We start from the raw sequence: 20,564 nt of genomic DNA, 5'->3' as shown, positions 1-20,564 counted from the left end.
TGCTCCCGCTCAGTCCCTAGTATAGGGCCTGCCATGGGTTCACCTCCTGCTTCCTGTTGTTCAGGGAGGTATGCACCTCCTTTGTGTTGGTCTACAGCTCCTCCTGTTCCTCCCTCAGCCAGTTGTACTGGGCATGCAAGCAGATCACCTCCACCTGAGTGCCTTTAAGGGAGGTTTGCTGCTTCTTGGTGTGGGATGCAGCTACTCCTGCTCCCCATTCAGTCCCTCATACAGGGCCTGCCAGCCGTTCACTTGTAGTTTCCTGTTGTTCATAGAGTTTTGCACCTCCTTGGTGTGGGTTTGCACCTCCACCTGTACCTCCCACAGCCTGTTGCATGCAGCTAACCTACAGCTGTGTGTTGTTCAGAGAGCTTTGCACCCACTTGGTGTGGGTCTGCACCTTCTCCTGATACCCCTTCATTCCCTTGTACAGGGCCGGCCATAGGTTGACCTCTAGCTTCGTGTCGTTCAGGGAGGTTTGCACCTCCTTGGTGTGTGTCTGCAGCTCCACCTGCTGCCCACTGTGCCCCTAGAACTGGGCCTGCCAGTGGTTCACCTCTAGCTTCCTGTTGTTCAGAGAGTTTTGTACCTCCTTGGTGTGGGTCTGCAGCTCCTCCTGTTCCTCCCACAGCCTGTTGCACTGGGCATGCAAGCAGCTAACCTCCAGCTGTGTGTTGTTCAGAGAACTTTGCAGCTACTTGGTGTGGGCCTGCAGCTCCTCCTGTTCCTCCCTCAAACAGTTGCACTGGGCATGCAAGCAGCTAACCTCCAGCTGTGTATTTTTCAGTGAGCTTTGCACCTACTTGGTGTGGGTCTGCAACTTCTCCTGATACCCCTTCAGTCCATTGTACAGGGCCTGCCATAAGTTGACCTCTAGCTTTGTGTCGTTCAGGGAGGTTTGCATCTCCTTGGTGTGTGTCTGCAGCTCCTCCTGCTGCCCACTAAGCCCCTGGAACTGGGCCTACCAGCGGATCACCTCCATTTGCCTGTTATTCAATGAGGTTTGCAGTTCCTTGGTGTAGATCTACAGCTCCCCCTGCTCCTCCCTCAGGCAGTTTTCTTGGGCTGGCCAGCAGTTTACTTCCAGCTGTGTGCCTTTCAGGACTGTTTGCAGCCTTTTTCTGTGGGTCTGCAGGTCCTCTTTCTCCCCCTTCAGTCCCTTGTACAGGGCCGGCCATAGGTCGACCTCTAGCTTCGTGTCCTTCAGGGAGGTTTGCACCTCGTTGGTGTGTGTCTGCAGCTCCCACTGTTCCTCTCTTAGCCAGTTGCACTAAGCATGCAAGCAGCTAATCTCCATTTGCCTGTCATTCAGTGAGGTTTGCAGTTCCTTCGTGTAGACTTGCAGCTCCTCCTGCTGCCCATTCAGCTTCTTAAACTGGGCCTGCCAGCGGATCACCTCCATTTGCCTGTCATTCAGTGAGGTTTGCAGTTCCTTGGTGTAGATCTGCAGATTCTCCTGCTCCTCCCTCAGCCAGTTGCACTGGGTGGGCCAGCAGTTTGCCTCCAGCTATGTGCCTTTCAGGGCTGTTTGCACCCCCTTGGTGTGGGTCTGCAGCTCCTCCTGTTCCTCCCACAGCCTGTTGCAATGGGCATGCAAGCAGCTAACCTCCAGCTGTGTGTTGTTCAGAGAGCTTTGCACCTACATGGTGTGGGTCTCCTGATACGCCTTCATTCCTTTGTACAGTGCCTGCCATAGGTTGACCTCTAGCTTCGTGTTGTTCAGGGAGGTTTGCAAACCCTTGGTGTGTGTCTGCAGCTCCTACTGTTCCCCTCTTATCCAGTTGCACTAAGCATGCAAGCAGCTAACCTCCATTTGCATTTCATTCGGTGAGGTTTGCAGTTCCTTGGTGTAGACTTGCAGCTCCTCCTGCTGCCCACTCAGCCCCTGGAACTGGGCCTGCCAGCGGATCACCTCCATTTGCCTGTCATTCAATGAGGTTTGCAGTTCCTTGATGTAGATCTGCAGCTCCTCCTCCTCCTCTCTCAGGCAGTTTCCTTGGGCTGGCCAGCCGTTTACTTTCAGCTGTGTGCCTTTCCAGACGGTTTGCAGCTTTTGCCTGTGTTTCTGCAGCTCCTCTTTCTCCCCCTACAGTCCCTTGAACCGGGCCTGCCATAGGATGACCTCTAGGTTCCTGTTGTTCAGGGAGGTTTGCACCTCCTTGGTGTGTGTCTGCAGCTCCTCCTGCTGTCCACTCAGCCCCTGGAATTGGGCCTACCAGCTGATCACCTCCATTTGCCTGTCATTCAATGAGGTTTGCAGTTCCTTGATGTAGATCTGTAGCTCCTCCTGCTCCTCCCTCAGCCAGTTGCACTGGGTGGGCCAGCAGTTTGCCTCCAGCTATGTGCCTTTCAGGGCAGTTTGCACCCCCTTGGTGTGGGTCTGCAGCTCCTCCTGTTCCTCCCACAGCCTGTTGCACTGGGCATGCAAGCAGTTAACCTCCAGCTCTGTGTTGTTCAGAGAGCTTTGCACCTACATGGTGTGGGTCTGCAGCTTCTCCTGATACCCCTTCAATCCCTTGGACAGGGCCTGCCATAGGTTGACCTCTAGGTTCCTGTCGTTCAGGGAGGTTTGCACCTCCTTGGTGTGTGTCTGCAGCTCCTCCTGCTGCCCACTCAGCCACTGGAATTGGGCCTACCAGTGGATCACCTCCATTTGCCTGTCATTCAGTGAGGTTTGCAGTTCCTTGGTGTAGATCTGCAGCTCCACCTGCTCCTCCCTCAGGCAGTTTCCTTGGGCTGGCCAACAGTGTACTTCCAGCTGTGTGCCTTTGAGGGCGGTTTGCAGTTTTTTCCTGTGGGTCTGCAGCTCCTCTTTCTCCCCCTTCAGTCCCTAGTACAGGGCATGCCAGTGGTTCACCTCTAGATTCTTGTAGTTCAGGGAGGTTTGCACCTCCTTGGCGTGTGTCTGCAGCAACTCCTGCTGCCCATTTAGCCCCTTGAACTGGACCTGCCAGTGGATCACCGCCATTTGCCTGTCATTCAGTGAGGTTTGCAGTTCCTTGATGTAGATCTGCAGCTTCTCCTGCTCCTCCCTCAGCCAGTTGCACTGGGTGGGCCAGCAGTTTGCCTCCAGCTATGTTCCTTTCAGGGTGGTTTGCACCCCCTTGGTGTGGGTCTGCAGCTCCTCCTGATACCCCTTCAGTCCCTTGTACAGGGCCTGCCATAAGTTGACGTCGAGCTTCGTGTTGTTCAGGGAGGTTTGCACCTCCTTGGTGTGTGTCTGCAGCTCCTCCTGCTGCCCAATCAGCCCCTGGAACTTGGCCTACCAGCGGGTCACCTCCATTTGCCTGTTATTCAATGAGGTTTGCAGTTCCTTGGTGTAGATCTGCAGCTCCTCCTGCCCATCAGGCAGTTTCCTTGGGCTGGCCAGCAGCTTACTTCCACCTGTGTGCCTTTCAGGGCGGTTTGCAGCTTTTTCCTGTGTGTCTGCAGCTCCTCCTGCTGCCCACTCAGCCCCTGGAACTGGGCCTACCAGGGGATCACCTCCATTTGCCTGTCATTCAATGAGGTTTGCAGTTCCTTGGTGTAGATCTGCAGCTCCACCTGCTCCTCCCTCAGGCAGTTTCCTTGGGCTGGCCAGCAGTTTACTTCCAGCTGTGTGCCTTTCAGGGCGGTTTGCAGCTTTTTCCTGTGGGTCTGCAGCTCCTCTTCCTCCCCCTTCAGTCCCTTGTACAGGGCTGTCCATAGGTTGACCTCTATCTTCCTGTCGTTCAGGGAGGTTTGCACCTCATTGGTGTGTGTCTACAGCTCCTCCTGCTGCCCACTCAGCCCCTGGAACTGGGCCTACCAGTGGATCACCTCCATTTGCCTGTCATTCAATGAGGTTTGCAGTTCCTTGGTGTAGACTTGTAGCTCCTCCTGCTGCCCATTCAGCTTCTTGAACTGGGCCTGCCAGCGGATCACCTCCATTTGCGTGTCATTCAGTGAGGTTTGCAGTTCCTTGATGTAGATCTGCAGCTCCTCCGGCGCCTCCCTCAGCCAGTTGCACTGGGTGGGCCAGCAGTTTGCCTCCAGCTATGTGCCTTTCAGGGCGGTTTGCACCCCTTGGTGTGGTCCTGCAGCTCCTCCTGTTCCTCCCCCAAACAGTTGCACTGGGCATGCAAGCAGTTCACCTCCAGCTGTGGGCCTTTAAGGGAGGTTTGCTGCTTCTTGGTTGGGTTGCAGTTCGTCCTGCTCCCTATTCAGTCCCTCATACAGGGCAGTCAGCGGTTCACTTCTAGCTTCCAGTTGTTCAGAGAGTTTTGTAACTCCTTGGTGTATGTCTGCAGCTCCTCCTGTTCCTCCACAGCCTGTTGTACTGGGCATGCAAGCAGCTGACCTCCGGCTGTGTATTGTTCAGTGAGCTTTGCACCTACTTGGTGTAGGTATGCAGCTTCTCGTGATACCCTTTCATTCCCTCGTACAGTGCCTGCCATAGGTTGACCTCTAGCTTCGTGTCCTTCAGGGATGTTTGCACCTCCTTGGTGTGTGTCTGCAGCTCCTACTGTTCCTCTCTTAGCCAGTTGCACTAAGCATGCAAACAGCTAATCTCCATTTGCCTTTCATTCAGTGAGGTTTGCAGTTCCTTGGTGTAGACTTGCAGCTCCTCCTGCTGCCCATTCAGCTTCTTGAACTGGGCCTACCAGCGGATCACCTCCATTGGCCTGCCATTCAGTGAGGTTTGCAGTTCCTTGATGTAGATCTGCAGCTCCTCCTGTTCCTCCCACAGCCTGTTGCACTGGGTATGCAAGCAGCTAACCTCCAGGTGTGTTGTTCCGAGAGCTTTGCACCTACATGGTGTGGGTCTGCAGCTTCTCATGATAACCCTTCAGTCCCTTGTACGGGGCCTGCCATAGGTTGACCTCTAACTTCGTGTCGTTAAGGGATGTTTGCACCTCCTTGGTGTGTGTCTGCAGCTCCTCCTGCTGCCCACTCAGCCCCTGGAACTGGGCCTACCAGGGGATCACCTCCATTTGCCTTTCATTCAATGAGGTTTGGAATTCCTTGATGTAGATCTGCAGCTTTTCCTGCTTCTCCCTCAGGCAGTTTCCTTGGGCTGGCCAGCAGTTTACTTCCAGCTGTGTGCCTTTGAGGGCGATTTGCAGCTTTTTCCTGTGGGTCTGCAGCTCCTCTTTCTCCCCCTTCAGTCCCTAGTACATGGCCAGTGGTTCACCTCTAGATTCTTGTAGTTCAGGGAGGTTTGCACCTCCTTGGTGTGTGTCTGCAGCAACTCCTGCTGCCCATTTAGCCCCTTGAACTGGACCTGCCAGTGGATCACCTCCATTTGCCTGTCATTCAGTGAGGTTTGCAGTTCCTTCCTGTAGACTTGTAGCTCCTCCTGCTGCCCATTCAGCTTCTTGAACTGGGCCTGCCAGCGGATCACCTCCATTTGCGTGTCATTCAGTGAGGTTTGCAGTTCCTTGATGTAGATCTGCAGCTTCTCCTGCTCCTCCCTCAGCCAGTTGCACTGGGTGGGCCAGCAGTTTGCCTGCTATGTTCCTTTCAGGGCGGTTTGCACCCCCTTGGTGTGGGTCTGCAGCTCCTCCTGATACCCCTTCAGTCCCTTGTACAGGGCCTGCCATAAGTTGACGTCGAGCTTCGTGTCGTTCAGGGAGGTTTGCACCTCCTTGGTGTGTGTCTGCAGCTCCTCCTGCTGCCCAATCAGCCCCTGGAACTTGGCCTACCAGCGGGTCACCTTCATTTGCCTCTCATTCAATGAGGTTTGCAGTTCCCTGATGTAGATCTGCAGCTCCTCCTGCCCATCAGGCAGTTTCCTTGGACTGGCCAGCAGTTTACTTCCAGCTGTGTGCCTTTCAGGGCGGTTTGCAGCTTTTTCGTGTGGGTCTGCAGCACCTCTTCCTCCCCCTTCAGTCCCTTGTACAGGGCATGCCATAGGTTGACCCCTAGATTCCTGTCGTTCAGGGAGGTTTGCACCTCCTTGGTGTGTGTCTGCAGCTCCTCCTGCTGCCCACTCAGCCCCTGGAACTGGGCCTACCAGCGGATCACCTCCATTTGCCTGTCATTCAATGAGGTTTGCAGTTCCCTGATGTAGATCTGCAGCTCCTCCTGCCCATCAGGCAGTTTCCTTGGACTGGCCAGCAGTTTACTTCCAGCTGTGTGCCTTTCAGGGCGGTTTGCAGCTTTTTCGTGTGGGTCTGCAGCACCTCTTCCTCCCCCTTCAGTCCCTTGTACAGGGCATGCCATAGGTTGACCCCTAGATTCCTGTCGTTCAGGGAGGTTTGCACCTCCTTGGTGTGTGTCTGCAGCTCCTCCTGCTGCCCACTCAGCCCCTGGAACTGGGCCTACCAGCGGATCACCTCCATTTGCCTGTCATTCAATGAGGTTTAATGTTCCTTGGTGTAGATCTGCAGCTTCTCCTGCTCCTCCCTCAGCCATTTGCACTGGGTGGGCCAGCAGTTTGCCTCCAGCTATGTACCTTTCAGGGCTGTTTGCACTCCCTTGGTGTGGGTCTGCAGCTCCTGTTCCTCCCACAGCCTGTTGCACTGGGCATGCAAGCAGCTAACCTCCAGCTGTGTGTTGTTCAGAGAGCTTTGCACCTACTTGGTGTGGGTCTGCAGCTTCTCCTGATACCCCTTCATTCCCTTGTACAGTGCCTGCCATAGGTTGACCTCTAGCTTCGTGTTGTTCAGGGAGGTTTGCAAACCCTTGGTGTGTGTCTGCAGCTCCTACTTTTCCTCTCTTAGCCAGTTGCACTGAGCATGCAAGCAGCTAATCTCCATTTGCCTGTCATTCAGTGAGGTTTGTAGTTCCTTGGTATAGACTTGCAGCTCCTCCTGCTCCCCATTCAGCTTCTTGAACTGGGCCTGCCAGCGAATCACCTCCATTTGCCTGTCATTCAGTGAGGTTTGCAGTTCCTTGATGTAGATCTGCAGCTTCTCCTGCTCCTCCCTCAGCCAGTTGCACTGGGTGGGCCAGCAGTTTACCTCCAGCTATGTGCCTTTCAGGGCGGTTTGCACCCCCTTGGTGTGGGTCTGCAGTTTCTCCTGATACCCCTTCAGTCCCTTGTACAGGGCCTGCCATAGGTTGACCTCTAACTTCGTGTCGTTCAGGGAGGTTTGCACCTCCTTGGTGTGTGTCTGCAGCTCCTCCTGCTGCCCAATCAGCCCCTGGAACTGGGCCTACCAGCGGGTCACCTCGATTTGCCTTTCATTCAGTGAGGTTTGCAGTTCCTTGGTGTAGATCTGCAGCTCCTCCTGCTCCTCTCTCAGGCAGTTTCCTTTGGCTGGCCAACAGTTTACTTCCAGCTGTGTGCCTTTCAGGGAGGTTTGCAGCTTTTTCCTGTGGGTCTGCAGCTCCTCTTTCTCCCCCTTCAGTCCCTAGTACAGGGCATGCCAGTGGTTCACCTCTAGATTCTTGTAGTTCAGGTAGGTTTGCACCTCCTTGGTGTGTGTCTGCAGCAACTCCTGCTGCCCATTTAGCCCCTTGAACTGGACATGCCAGTGGATCACCTCCATTTGCCTGTCATTCAATGTGGTTTGCAGTTCCTTGGTGTAGACTTGTAGCTCCTCCTGCTGCCCATTCAGCTTCTTGAACTGGGCCTGCCAGTGGATCACTTCCATTTGCGTGTCATTCAGTGAGGTTTGCAGTTCCCTGTTGTAGATCTGCAGCTTCTCCTGCTCCTCACTGAGCCAGTTGCACTGGGTGGGCCAGCAGTTTACCTCCAGCTATGTGCCGTTCAGAGTGTTTTGCACCCCTTTGGTTTGTGTCTGCAGCTCCTACTGTTCCTCTCTTAGCCAGTTGCACTAAGCATGCAAGCAGGTAACCTCCATTTGCCTGTCTTCAATGAGGTTTGCAGTTCCTTGGTGTAGACTTGCAGCTCGTCCTACTCCTCCCTCAGCCAGATGCATTTGGCCTGCCAGAAGTTCACCTCCAGCTGTGTGCCTTTCTGGGAGGTTTGCAGCTTCTTGGTGTGGTTCTGCAGCTCTTGGTGCTCCCCTGTATTCCCTTGTACAGGACCTGCCAGTGGTTAACTTCTAGCTTCCTATCGTTCAGGGAGGTTTGCACCTCCTTGGTGTGGCTCTCAGTTCCTCCTGCTGCCACTTCAGCCCTTTGTACTGGGCTTGCCAGATCTTCCCCTATAGCTGCCTGTCATTCAATGAGGTTTACAGCTTCTTGATGTGTGTCTGCATCTCCACCTGCTCCCCCTCAGTCCCTAGTATAGGGCCTTCCATGGGTTCACCTCCTGCTTCCTGTTGTTCAGGGTGGTATGCACCTCCTTTTTGTTGGTCTACAGCTCCTCCTGTTCCTCCCTCAGCCAGTTGCACTGGGCATGCAGGCAGTTCACCTCCAGCTATGCGCCTTTCAGGGAGGTTTGCTGCTTCTTGGTGTGTGTTGCAGCTTCTTCTGCTCCCCATTTAGTCCCTCATACAGGCCCTGCCAGCGGTACACCTCTAGCTTCCTATTGTTCATAGAGTTTTGCACCTCCTTGGTGTGTGTCTGCAGCTCCACCTGTTGCCCGTTCAGCCCCTTGAACTGGGCCTGCCAATGTTTCACCTTCATTTGCCTGTCATTTAATGAGGTTTGCAGTTCCTTGGTGTAGATCTGCAGTTCTTCCTGCTCCTCCTTCAGGTAGTTGCACTGGGAGGGCCAGCAGTTTACCTCCAGCTGGGTGTAGTTCAGAGATGTTTGAAGCTTCTTAGTTTGGGTCTGCAGCTTCTACTGCTCACCTTTCAGTCCCTGCTACATGGTCTGCCAGTGTTTCACATGTAGTTCGGAGGTTTTCACTTCCTTGTTGTGGGTCTGCAGCTCTTCGTGCTCCCCTTTTAATCCTTCGTACAGGGCCGTCCAGCTTTCACCTCTAGCTTCATGTAGTTCAGGGTGGTTTGTACCTCCTTGGTGTAGATCTGCAGCTCCTCCTACTCCCTCATGAGTCCCTCTTATAGGGCCGCCATTGCTACACCTCTAGCTTGTGTCCTTCAGGGAGTTTTGTACCTCCTTGGTTTTGGTCTGCAGCTGATCCTGCTGCCCCTTCAGTCCCTACTACTGGGTCTGCCGGCAGTTCACCTGCAGCTGGGTGTCCTTCAGGGAGGTCTGCAGCTTCTTGTTGTGGGTCTGCAGCTCCTCTTGCTCCCTCTTCAACTGCTGGTTCAGGAAATTGGCCCTGGGCGTGGAGAGACACTGGGTCAAGTGCTGAGGGGCACTCCCAGGCTCTGTCCCACTTGTGCAACCTTAATCAAAACCTCAACATCTCTGGGCCTCAGTTTTTTTTCATTTGTTAATGAAGGATTGAATAAAATCAGTGGTTTTAAAACTGTGTTCATTGGGGTTCTATGAGGCTACCCCAGGTGCCCCCTGCGTGCTGGGAGAGACAAGACAGGCAGGCTGGGACACCACTGCAACAGAGCATCCCTATAAAAGTCCTTTCCTATGTGAGGCTTTTGCACATCTGCCTACTTGGAAAAAGGGTTCTTTGATTTAGACACTTAAAAACTGAATCAGGACATTTCTGCTCTAAGACTCTATGTCTATATCCAGCTCTTCTCCCCAATTCCAAGCCCCTTTCTAATTTCAACAACTGAGATAAATAAAATAGGAGATTCTGGAATGTTACCTAAACCCACTGAAATTATTACCATCATCATTACCCGAATGGGATTCCTGGGGAAGATTTATACCAAAAAGCTCATTTGACCAGCTCATGGACTCAATTTGAACACAGGTGTGTGAAGTTTGGCCCACACAGCTTTTTTTTTTTTAAATTTTTAACATTTACTTATTTTATTCTATTTTATTTCATTTTAAAGCATGTATGTTTTTATTAATTGATGTCTCTCCAATTAAGTCAACTATAAAAAGTAAAATAACATAAAGAAAGGTAACAGAAAAAGATACAAAGATTCCTCCATTTTGGTCCTGTGAATAATTGCTGGGTTTAGGTTTAAGAGTCTCTGGCCTCAAATATGTTTTCAGATCCTCCCGGTGCCCAGTCCCACCCAAAAACAGCTTTTTAAAATGAAAAAAAAACACCAAAAACAAAAACAAAAATTAGTTTACCAGCATTCAAAAATTTTAAGTTTCACATCAACATTCAGATATCTTTTTCTCAGGAAAAAAAAAGCATAAAGAAGGAAGACCTGGCAGTCCATCCTGCCTCCCAACTGACAGCCTCTAGCTGGGATGTATTCTCCACCAGGGCCTGGTCTATCGCTGACTCTCCTTCCCCACCTGCTGGACTTGCCCGGCCACTGCAGGCAGCTGAGTTTACAGCCCCACAGCACATGTTAAATCAGGGCTGTGGGAAGGAAGGCTTCATGTGGTCACACCTCTGGGTTGAGGCAAGACCTGAATTCGAATCCTGCCTGTGCCCTAACTAGGAGCATTGACCTTGAACAAGTTGTTTAATCTCCCCGAGCCTGTTTCCTCCTCTGTTGGCTGTGGTTTCTTTAAAGCAGGGGTCCTCAAACTACGGCCCGCGGGCCACATGCAAATACAAATATTGTATTTGTTCCTGTTTTGCATTTTTACTTCAAACAAGAGGTGCAGTGTGCATAGGAATTTGTTCATAGTTTTTTTTAAAACTATAGTTCAGCCCTCCAACGGTCTGAGGGACAGTGAACTGGCCCCCTGTTTAAAAAGTTTGAGGACCCCTGCTTTAAAGGATAACAATAGCTCAGCCAATTCTCATGATTCACAGTATAATGTTCCACCCAACCACGTGAACCCTGACTTAGTGTGTACTGAAACTGTTCCCATCGGTTCCTGGGTGTCTCTGGTCACATTTTGTCAACTGATCAAGACATAAAGACACTCGGTGTAATACACTCAGAGCCGACAGGACCATACCTGGGCCTGAATGACCCTTGTGTGCCACTCGTATATTCCCCGTGAGGCCCAGTGCAGCCTTGCACTTGGAAACACTAGACAGCACTCCATTTGGGGGCCATTTCAAACAGCGAAATCGCCACCAAAGCACACAAAACAGAACACCATGGCACTCAATGGACCACGAAGGGGATGCTCATTGGTGAGAACTGAAACAACGTCAGGGTCAAAGGCCTTGTTCAACCTCAGCTACAAATGTGCACATCCGGCGACTCCAGTATCTCCCACTCTGGGCACGTCCATGACAGGCCACGGGCACTGATTTGGGGGTCACCAGTACAGTTCAGCCAGGAGGTGAATTCACAAATGGGAATGCGTGGATGCTGAGGACCAAGCCTCCCTCCCTCACGGGATCGCTGGTGTTAGAGGATGCAGGTGCCCCTGCCCGACAGTCATCAGCATCATAACTGTGGGAGGGGAGGTTGTCCAAACCTAGACAATGCCCCATCCCAGCTGCTGAGTCCTTCCTTCCAGCCACCAGCTGGAGTCCCCTTTACCTTGTTACCACCAGCTGCTTCCAGGGCAGGGTTGGTAGAAATGCACCATCACCAGGGGTCTCACTTGAGCTCAGCTCAGCGGGTGCTGAGTGGGTAGGTCTGACTGACATCCCAGCAGAGGTGCTGCAGGGGGCCTGGCGGTTACCTGTCCAGCTCTCGCTGCAGCCTCTGGTTCTCCTCGGCAGCCATGGCGCTTGTCCTCTGCTCCTGCTGCAGAGCCTCCAGCTCTGTGGTCAAGAGCGTCCCCAGCTGATCCAGCGCCGCCTTATGTTGGAGCTAGTCCTTGTATCTATTGAATGGAAATATACCTGCTAGAAATGGAAACCCAAGAAGACCTCAAAGCCTTGGTGAGTGGCTTCTCTCTGCAGAGCTGAGGGAGAGGGGGATGGACAGGGGACAGGGGTGGACAGAGAGAGGGACAGACACTGGGCCAGCTCGAGGGTTCTCTTCCAACCCAGAAGCCAAGTCCCCCTCCTCCCACCCAACATGTCTCCATGGCCCCTTCCAGATCCTGTCAAAGCAGCCTCCCTCCTTCATCCCACTGGGAACAAAACCACTTTTTCTGAAGCTCACGCCCTTCTCAAAGAAACCACAACACATACAGGGGAATTCCACTGCCCATAACAGCTGATCCCCCTCACCAGGCCCTGGGTGAGCCCTCCTCCCCAGCTCAGGAACACAACTCTTCCTGCTCTGATTCAGGCAGCCTGGGGGCCAGAGGCTTGCCTGGTGGGGTCCAACCAGGAACCAGGGGCAGCTGCACACCCTGCTCCTCAAGGCACCCCCAGTCCAGCCCTTGCCCTCGCTCTCCCACAGCCTCCCCTCAGCTCGGGCTTTTATTTCCTTCCTGTCTCAGTCTGCAGAGGGTCCTGCACAGCCTCTCTGGACGGCAGCAGAGCACATAAGGGAGCACCTGACCAGCCCCAGGCTGTTCCTCCACCTGCAGGAACCTTCCCTGTTCAGGGTGACTCAGGGGCCTTCCCAGGTCCAAGGTGGAGACTGAGTCATCACCTTTCAATCTTCCCCAGGCAGGCAAATCCCTTTCCAGACCCCCTTCCTGAGGTGTCCACACCCAGAGACAGGCTGACAGAGACCACCCAGATTCCAGGGTTTCAGCCCCTGCCCTCAGCCCTCCATCCTCGCCCCCCCACCCCCCGATCCCATATCAGCTGTACTTGTACCATCTGCCTGGACCAAGACCTGTGGGTACTCAAACTCAGACACCTGCTCGGGTGGCTGTTGGAAGACAAACATTCCTTCCTGTGGCCTTTAGCCATGGGTGGAGACTGCCAGGACAGGACGTGGGACGTGGAAGGTGGGGGTGGGGGCTCTGCTGGGCTTTCAAGGTGGCGATCTTTCTCATCCAGGTTTGAGAAACAGGGCCACGGACCATTAGGGTCCCCACCTCCTGCTTCCCTGTTGTGTCTTGGAAAAGCACAGGATCAAGCATATCGCAGCCATTAGTAACGACCCTCCGGCAGGGCAGAAATTGGGAGTCCTACTCCCCGCTGAATCCTGGGTACGAGGCTGGACACCCAGTACATGTGCGCCAGGGGAACGAAGGAGCGAGTGTCCCAGTCAAGTTTCAGGTGAAATGAATACAGAGCCCCCGGCCTGTGTTCCAGGCACCTCCACCTCCAACTTGCAGCCATGCTGCAGACACACCAAGGGCCTCCAGCTATCTGTCCAACTAGCAAAAACCACTGAGTCACACAGTAGGTCCATCAAGCAAGGAGTCATAGGCAGAACAATAAACTCCTCCCTCAGAGCAGTCAAATGCCACCTGCGCAACCTTCCCATGTGAACAGACATAAGAATATATCCACACGGTTATCATAGGGCATTGAGGGTAAGGCCCGCAGCGCCTGGTGCGGGGTGGGCACCACAGGAGGCTCCCATCAGGAGTCAGCTGGGTGCATTCCCACCACGTTAGACAGCACCACGCGCCCAGTGGGTGCTCACTAAGTGTGTCGTGAAAACAGGATGGGTGCGGGGGAGGCAGCGAGGGAGATTCCACGAGGCAGAAGATGCTCATTCTGGTGGAGAGGAATGATAGTCTTATAGGAGCACACGTCCCGGCACCCCCAAAAGGTGGGAATCTGGGTGGAGAAAGGGGTGGAAGGCTCTGGAGAGAGTCCACAGGAAGCACTGGGTGAGTGCATAAATGAACATTATCGCCCCCAAGTTCATGCAGCAGCAGGCGCCCTCCACAGGCTCTGCAGGCTCAGTGCCCTCCTGGACCCTGTGATGCCAAATCCCTGCACCTCAGCTGTTCCCAGGGAAGCCCCAGCCTTTGCCTGGCATTTGCTGAGGCAGAGGCAAGGGAAGTACTCAGCAGGGATAACTCACAGGCACAGAAGGTGGACAGCTCCCTTCGGCACTGCTCCAAGTGTGGGAGAGCCTCTCTTTAGTACATCTCTCTCCCCCTCCCCCCCACCTTGGAGTCCTCTGTACATCTCACTTCCCCCAGGCTCTGGGTCCCACTGCACCTGCCGGGGCCACTGAAATCAGGGATCTGCTGGCCAGGAGCTCAGCCGAAGTTGGCTGACTACATGCACACAAAGCCCTGATTTGGCAAAAGCACAAAGTTAAGATTTATGCATTTAAGAAACATCAATTTTACCTTTAAAAATGTGTATGAAGAGTCAGAGGTAAAGGTGACAGGAGAATGGCAGAGGATTGGTAATGCTGCTGCAGGTGATGGGAACATGGGGTTTTCACTATACTATTCTGTACACGTCCATATATTAAAAACTTTCCAAAATTAAACTTAAAAAAAAAAAATCAGAAGCCCAGACTTGGAGACTTGGACAGGGAAAAGGCCTGGGGAGCTGGGTGAGGCAGGCCCCTGAAAATCGGCAGCTGTGGTGACTTCCCCTCCTTGTCATTGGTTTGGAGAGAAAAGGTAGAGGGGATAGGAATGCCCAGGGGAGCTGGGACCCCAATGCTGACACCTGGTTTCCCTGAGCCGGGATTAGTGGGCACACCCTTCTCCCCTGGGGGACCCTCCTGCCCCTCAGTCTCCAGCCGCACCAACTCCACATCGCTGAGGGTGATGGTGGATTTACTTCTCTTCACTGTGAAGCAGCGGGACCAGAGGAAACATGAGGGGCCAGAGTGAAGGGGGGACAGAAGCCCTAGGGAGCCCATCAGTCACCCCCAGCCACAGGCACCCACCTGAGAACCTTGCTCTCCAGCTCCAGGGTCCGACGCAGCAGTGTCTTCTGGCGGCAGTACTTGTCCAAAAGGGCCTCGTGCTCCGTAGTCAGGTGCTCGTGGAGCGTGCCTAGTATCACGTGTTCCTGCTGCAGGGCCTGGTGGGCTGCCGCCAGCTGCTGGTGCTGGAGCTGAGTGTCCTGCTCTGTGAGCGCAGTGTGCGAGGCGCTCTGGGAGCTCAGAGTGGAATTTTCCACCTGCTGGAGGGAGAAGGAAAGGACGCCTCATCAGGTGCAGGCCCAGGGGGACCACAGACTGCGATCCCCACGTCCCCACACGCAGTGAGGGACCAACAGCGGGTCAAGTGCTGACACCAAAATAGCAGGACCCTCAGGAGAGGCAACACCCAGCCGAGCTGAGGACAGTTCTACCTGCACTCAAGGAACTGCTCTGGGATGGCCCACGGCAGAATCGGACTGTCCCATGGGCCTAAGCTTAGTCCTGGGCCCCTCCCTGCACATGTGACCTTTCTTGGCAATTTTTGCCCTTTCTCTGGATAACCTCCTTGGGTACCCTCTCTGAATACTTTGAAAAGTGCATGGAAATTCAGTAAGACATAGAGAACCTGAACAGCACTACCAACCCACTTAACCGATATTTACACAACACCCATCCAACCGCATTCAAAGCACCAGAGAGTTGACCGGGGAGGAATGTGTCCTAACTCATTCTTTTTTTTTTTTTTTCTGTACATCAGATTATTTATTCACTTGATTCTTAGATTTACTTGTTGATAGATGCATGTTTGTTGTTCACAATTTGTATCTTTACCTTTTTCTTCTTCCTCTTCTTAAAGGATACCTTTCAGTATTTCGTGTAATACTGGTTTAGTGGTGATGAACTCCTTTAGCTTTTCCTTATCTGTGAAGCTCTTTATCTGACCTTCAATTCTGAATGATAGCTTTGCTGGATAAAGTAATCTTGGTTGTAGGTTCTTGGTATTCATCACTTTGAATATTTCTTTTTTTTTTTTTATTAAATCTTTATTGTTCAGATTATTACATTTGTTCCTCTTTTTTCCCCCCATAACTCCCCTCCTTCCAGCTCCCACCCCACCCTCCACCCTCACTCCCCACCCACTGTGTTCATCCATAGGTGCATGCTTTTTGTCCAGTCACTTCCCGCATCTCCCACACCCCTTTTTCCCCCAAGAATAGTCAGTCTATTCCCTTTCTATGTCCCTGATTCTATTATAATCACCAGTTCATTCTGTACATCAGGTTATTTATTCACTTGATTCTTAGATTCATTTGTTGATAGATGCATGTTTGTTGTTCATAATTTGTATCTTTACCTTTTTCTTCTTCTTCCTCTTCTTAAAGGATACCTTTCAGCATTTCATATAATACTGGTTTGGCGGTGATGAACTCCTTTAGCTTTTCCTTATCTGTGAAGCTCTTTATCTGACCTTCAATTCTGAATGATAGCTTTGCTGGATAAAGTAATCTTGGTTGTAGGTTCTTGGTATTCAGCACTTTGAATATTTCTTGCCATTCCCTTCTGGCCTGCAAAGTTTCTGTTGAGAAATCAGCTGACAGTCGTATGGGTATTCCCTTGTAGGTAATTGAGCCTCTTTCTCTTGCTGCTTTTAAGATTTTCTCTTTGTCTTTTGCTCTTGGCATTTTAATGATGATGTGTCTTGGTGTGGTCCTCTTTGGATTCCTTTTGTTTGGGGTTCTCTGCGCTTCTTGGACCTGTAAGTCCATTTCTTTCTCCAGGTGGGGGAAGTTTTCTGCCATTATTTCTTGAAATAGGTTTTCAATATCTTGCTGTCTCTCATCTTCTGGCACTCCAATGACTCTGATATTAGACCGCTTAAAGCTGTCCCAGAGGCTCCTTACACTATCTTCACACTTTCGGATTCTTTTTTCATTTTGCTTTTCCAATTGGGTGTTTTTTGTCGAATCTTTGGTTTGATTATTGTACTCCTCTGGTCTGCTATTGGGTATAATATTCTTTATTTCAGTCCGTGTATGCTTACTTTCTAATTTCTTTATCGTAGCATCGAGGGTCTCATTAGTTTTTGTGAGGCTCTGCACAAATTTATGGCAAGCCCTCAAAATTGCGATTCTTAGCTCCATATCCTCCATTTCTGTCATGTTTCTTTGTCTCCGCATCTTTTATGCTTTCTTGGTGCACCCCCTTGTGGTCTCTGTGCGCAGTCTTGTTCTAGCCAAGCCTTAATTGTTGTAGTTAACACTAGAGGGATTTGACCCCCAGGCCGGCTGGCTATAGGAATCAGCTGTACGGAAAACGTCTGCCTTCTGGGGAGGTGCTAATCCATCCTTTGCCTGAGGCGATCGGCAAATGGCTGTGCGCAGGCTTTGGGCGGGGCGGGATCAACAGGGCGGGCGGAGGGAGCAGTTATGGCCACGCTCAGTCCCGTTCCCAGAGGCTCTGCTTCTCAGAACCCCGGCAGCCGCTGCAAACCTCGGAGAGAAAGTTGCCCTCAGGTTCCAACTGATGCCGGATAATCCCGCTTCTCCCGTTTGAGTCTGGGTCCCTAGAGACTCGCCTGGATCTGGAGCCCAGAGTCTGAGACTCACCGCGCCCTCAGCCACCAGCCCGCTTTGCGCGCGTACCTCGGTACCTTTGTATTTTCCACACTGCGCCGCCTCTGAGCCTCGATTTGCTGTTCTCTTTCCTTCTAGTTGTAGAGTCTCTCTTCAGCCAGCCTTCCTGTGGTTCTGGGTGATGTCCGTTCAGTCTTTTAGTTGTATTTTTGAAATGGTTGTTTGCGGCAGCGGTCTCCGGTGTTTACCTATGCCGCCATCTTGGTCCCCCTCCACTTTGAATATTTCTTGCCATTCCCTTCTGGCCTGCAAAGTTTCTGTTGAGAAATCAGCTGACAGTCGTATGGGTATTCCCTTGTAGGTAATTGAGCCTCTTTCTCTTGCTGCTTTTAAGATTCTCTCTTTGTCTTTTGCTCTTGGCATTTTAATGATGATGTGTCTTGGTGTGGTCCTCTTTGGATTCCTTTTGTTTGGGGTTCTCTGTGCTTCTTGGACCTGTAAGTCCATTTCTTTCACCAGGTGGGGGAAGTTTTCTGCCATTATTTCTTCAAATAAGTTTTCAATATCTTGCTGTCTCTCATCTTCTGGCACCCCTATAATTCTGTTGTTTGTACGCTTGAAGCTGTCCCAGAGGCTCCTTACACTATCTTCACACTTTCGGATTCTTTTTTCATTTTGCTTTTCCAGTTGGGTGTTTTTTGCTTCTTCGAATGTCAAATCTTTGGTTTGATTCTTGTGCTCCTCTGGTCTGCTATTGGGTATAATATTCTTTATTTCAGTCCGTGTATGCTTACTTTCTAATTTCTTTATCGTAGCATCGAGGGTCTCATTAGTTTTCGTGAGGCTCTGCTCAAGTTTATTGCAAGCCCTCAAAATTGCGATTTTTAGCTCCATATCCTCCATTTCTGTCATGTTTTTTTTGTCTCCGCATTTTTTATGCTTTCTTGGTGCACCCCCTTGTGGTCTTTGTGCGCAGTCTTGTTCTAGTTAAGCCTTAATTGTTGTAGTTAATACTAGAGGGATTTGACCACCAGGCCGACTGGCTGTGGGAATCAGCTGTGTGGAAAACTTCAGTCCTCTGGGGAGGTGCTAATCTAGCCTTTGCCTGAGGCGATAGGCAAATGGCTCTGCGCAGGGCTTGGGCGGAGCGGGATCAACAGGGCAGGGGGAGGGAGCAGCTATGGCTGCTCTCAGTCCATCCCCAGGGGCTCTGCCCAGCAACCGCTGCAAACCTCGGAGGGACCGTAGCCAGACAGTCCCGCTTCTCCCGTTTGAGTCTGGGTCCCTAGAGACTCGCCCGGATCTGTAGCCCAGAGTCTGAGACTCCCTCCTGATTGAAAACGACAACCACGCCCTCAGCCACCAGCCCGCTTTGCGCGCGCACCACCGCACCACCGTACCTTTAAATTTTCCACACTGCGCCTCCTCTGAGCCTCGTAATGCTGTTGTTTTTCCTTCTAGTTGAAGAGTCTCTCCTCAGCCAGCCTTCCTGTGGTTCTGGTTGATGTCCGTTCCGTCTTTTAGTTGTATTTTTGAAGTGGTTGTTTGGGGCAGCAGTCTCCGGTGTTTACCTATGCCGCCATCTTCGATTCTCTCCTAACTCATTCTGAGGCCAGAATTACCCTGGTGTCCAGCTGCTTGTCCCGCTCCAGACCCTCAGGCTGCAGGGTGTCCAGAGATGTCTGCAGCCTCTGGTTCTCCAGCGCCACGTGCTCCTTCACCTGCTCCAGCTCCTGTGCCTGTGCCACCTGCTCCTTCACCTGCTGACACAAAACTCATGACCACCTGGGAGGAGGAGAGGGTGGTTCCCTGCTAACGATGTGACCGTGAACAGGTTTCCGTAACTGCAGGGCCAGCAAGCTGCAGGCATGGGCGCCACCTTCTGTCAGGGTGACGTGCTCAGCTCACACCTGCCAGGTGGCAGGTGCAACAAGAGCTGACCCCTCCTGAGAGCGCCAGGCCCCTCCCACCCTCAGAGCTTCTGACATGGTCAGTCTGGGCTGGGGCCCAAGAGCCTGCATTTGGACTTGTGACCCTGATGCTGGTTTGGGTTGACGGCTCTAAAACTAAAACAGAGGAGCCCCACAATCCAGATCAGGTGGCTCTCAGAGCTTTTAAACACCCCAGACCTCTGGCCACCGACTAGAACCTCTGGGGGCAGGACCTTCAGACACCCAGTGACCCAGTGAGCAGCAGGACCTAGAGCCGGCTCCATTCACCTGGCTGGGAGTGGCCTGGCACAGGCAGGTTTACAAACTCTCGGAAGGATCACTGCTCTAATGCCAGCTGTGCCTACTTCTCGTGGGCGAGGCCGCCCTGCCTTTATCTCACAGGTCTGGGTACAGTCTCCAGACTCCTCGGAAGCAGCAGGCAGGCAGCTTCTTCCCCATGAGGGGGAGGGTCAGGCACAGTGGGGCTCATATCCGTGCCCTCACAGCACCCTGTGGGCACACCCAGCCCCCTGCCCCAACATGGGGACAGGGCAGCCCCACCAGCCAGGGCCAACAGCAAAAGGCGCTGCAAGGTGCCACCTGTCTGAGTCTTTCTCACAAGTGAGAACATCTTTCTTCTCCTTCCTTATCGCTGCCCCACTTCCCAGCACCAGGTCTTGGCTCAGCAGGAAGCAGGCATCTGCCCTGATGGCAGCGCTGCTCCGGAGCCGGCCCTGAGGAGGAAGGCCTTGTGCAGCTGTCACTCACCTTCATTCAGAGAAGGGCACTGGCCCAGGGAGTCCAGTGATCTGCCCAGAGGCCCACAGTGAGGATGGGGCAGAGCGCTACAAGTCATGCACCTGGTGCATGGGGTTCAGAATAGGAAACCCCTCAGGCCCCCAGGCCAGGACCCCGCCCCCAGTTTGGAAACCTGTGAAGACCCCTGAGTTCCAGGACTGCCAGGGCCCAGGCGGGTGGGGTCTGTGGAGACCCCAGGGGGGCGGGAGAGGAGCCAGGGCACCCGCAATGGGACAAGGAGGCAGGTGCACTCACCCCCGCCACCAGCAGGCTCTGCAGAAAGAGCTCCATGAGCTCGAGGACAGTAACGTCCATCCTGAGGCTGTGTCCACCGTCCATCGCTACGCACACAGGCCCTGGGCCCACCGTCTCTGTGCCCACCAGCTCTGTGCCAAGCACTGCCAATGGCTTACTCGCCCCACAATCCAAATGGCTCTTCACCCCACATTCTAAATTGCTATTTGCACCACATTCTAAACTGCTATTTGCTCCACATTTGAAAAAGGCTCTTTGCCCCACATTCTAAATGGCTCCTGAGCCTGTATTCCTAACTGCTCTGGGCCCCATATTCCCAAGGGCTCTGGCAGGAACACAGCTGGGTCAGGGGCTGTGGCATCTCCCAGTCAATGCTAAGTGCTTTGGAATACACAAACATTATGACACACTCCCTGTGAAATTTAAAATCTCTGGGCACATAAAATATAAGGAAATATAAATATAATGGTTCTATATCTACATCCTATATGATTATAAATGGAAATTAACCACTTAAACCTAATTTTGCCAAT

The 20,564-nt window shown here is 52.5% G+C and overlaps 1 protein-coding gene across 1 annotated transcript; it reads right to left on the bottom strand.

Moving 5' to 3' along the window:
* Positions 1-2,470: 2,470 nt before the first annotated feature.
* On the bottom strand, positions 2,471-20,115 carry LOC139019313 (putative leucine-rich repeat-containing protein DDB_G0290503). The gene is made up of 18 exons (XM_070428351.1): positions 20,032-20,115; positions 18,702-18,807; positions 14,509-14,679; positions 14,306-14,395; positions 11,464-11,545; positions 9,004-9,100; positions 8,422-8,577; positions 7,344-7,637; positions 6,762-6,902; positions 6,087-6,281; positions 5,776-5,970; positions 5,498-5,659; positions 5,153-5,446; positions 3,788-3,987; positions 3,484-3,703; positions 3,101-3,262; positions 2,858-3,046; positions 2,471-2,620 (listed from the first exon to the last, which is right to left on the bottom strand). The coding sequence occupies exons 1-18, from the start codon at positions 20,113-20,115 to the stop codon at positions 2,471-2,473; spliced, it is 2,988 nt and encodes a 995-aa protein (XP_070284452.1).
* Positions 20,116-20,564: the final 449 nt, after the last annotated feature.

The sequence above is a fragment of the Myotis yumanensis genome, unplaced genomic scaffold (genome assembly GCF_028538775.1).
Source record: "Myotis yumanensis isolate MYYU_CA2020_CCGP unplaced genomic scaffold, mMyoYum1.0.hap1 SCAF_11, whole genome shotgun sequence".
Lineage (NCBI taxonomy): Eukaryota > Metazoa > Chordata > Mammalia > Chiroptera > Vespertilionidae > Myotis > Myotis yumanensis.
Note: the sequence above shows the minus strand (reverse complement) of the source record. Positions and strands in the feature narration are given on the sequence as shown.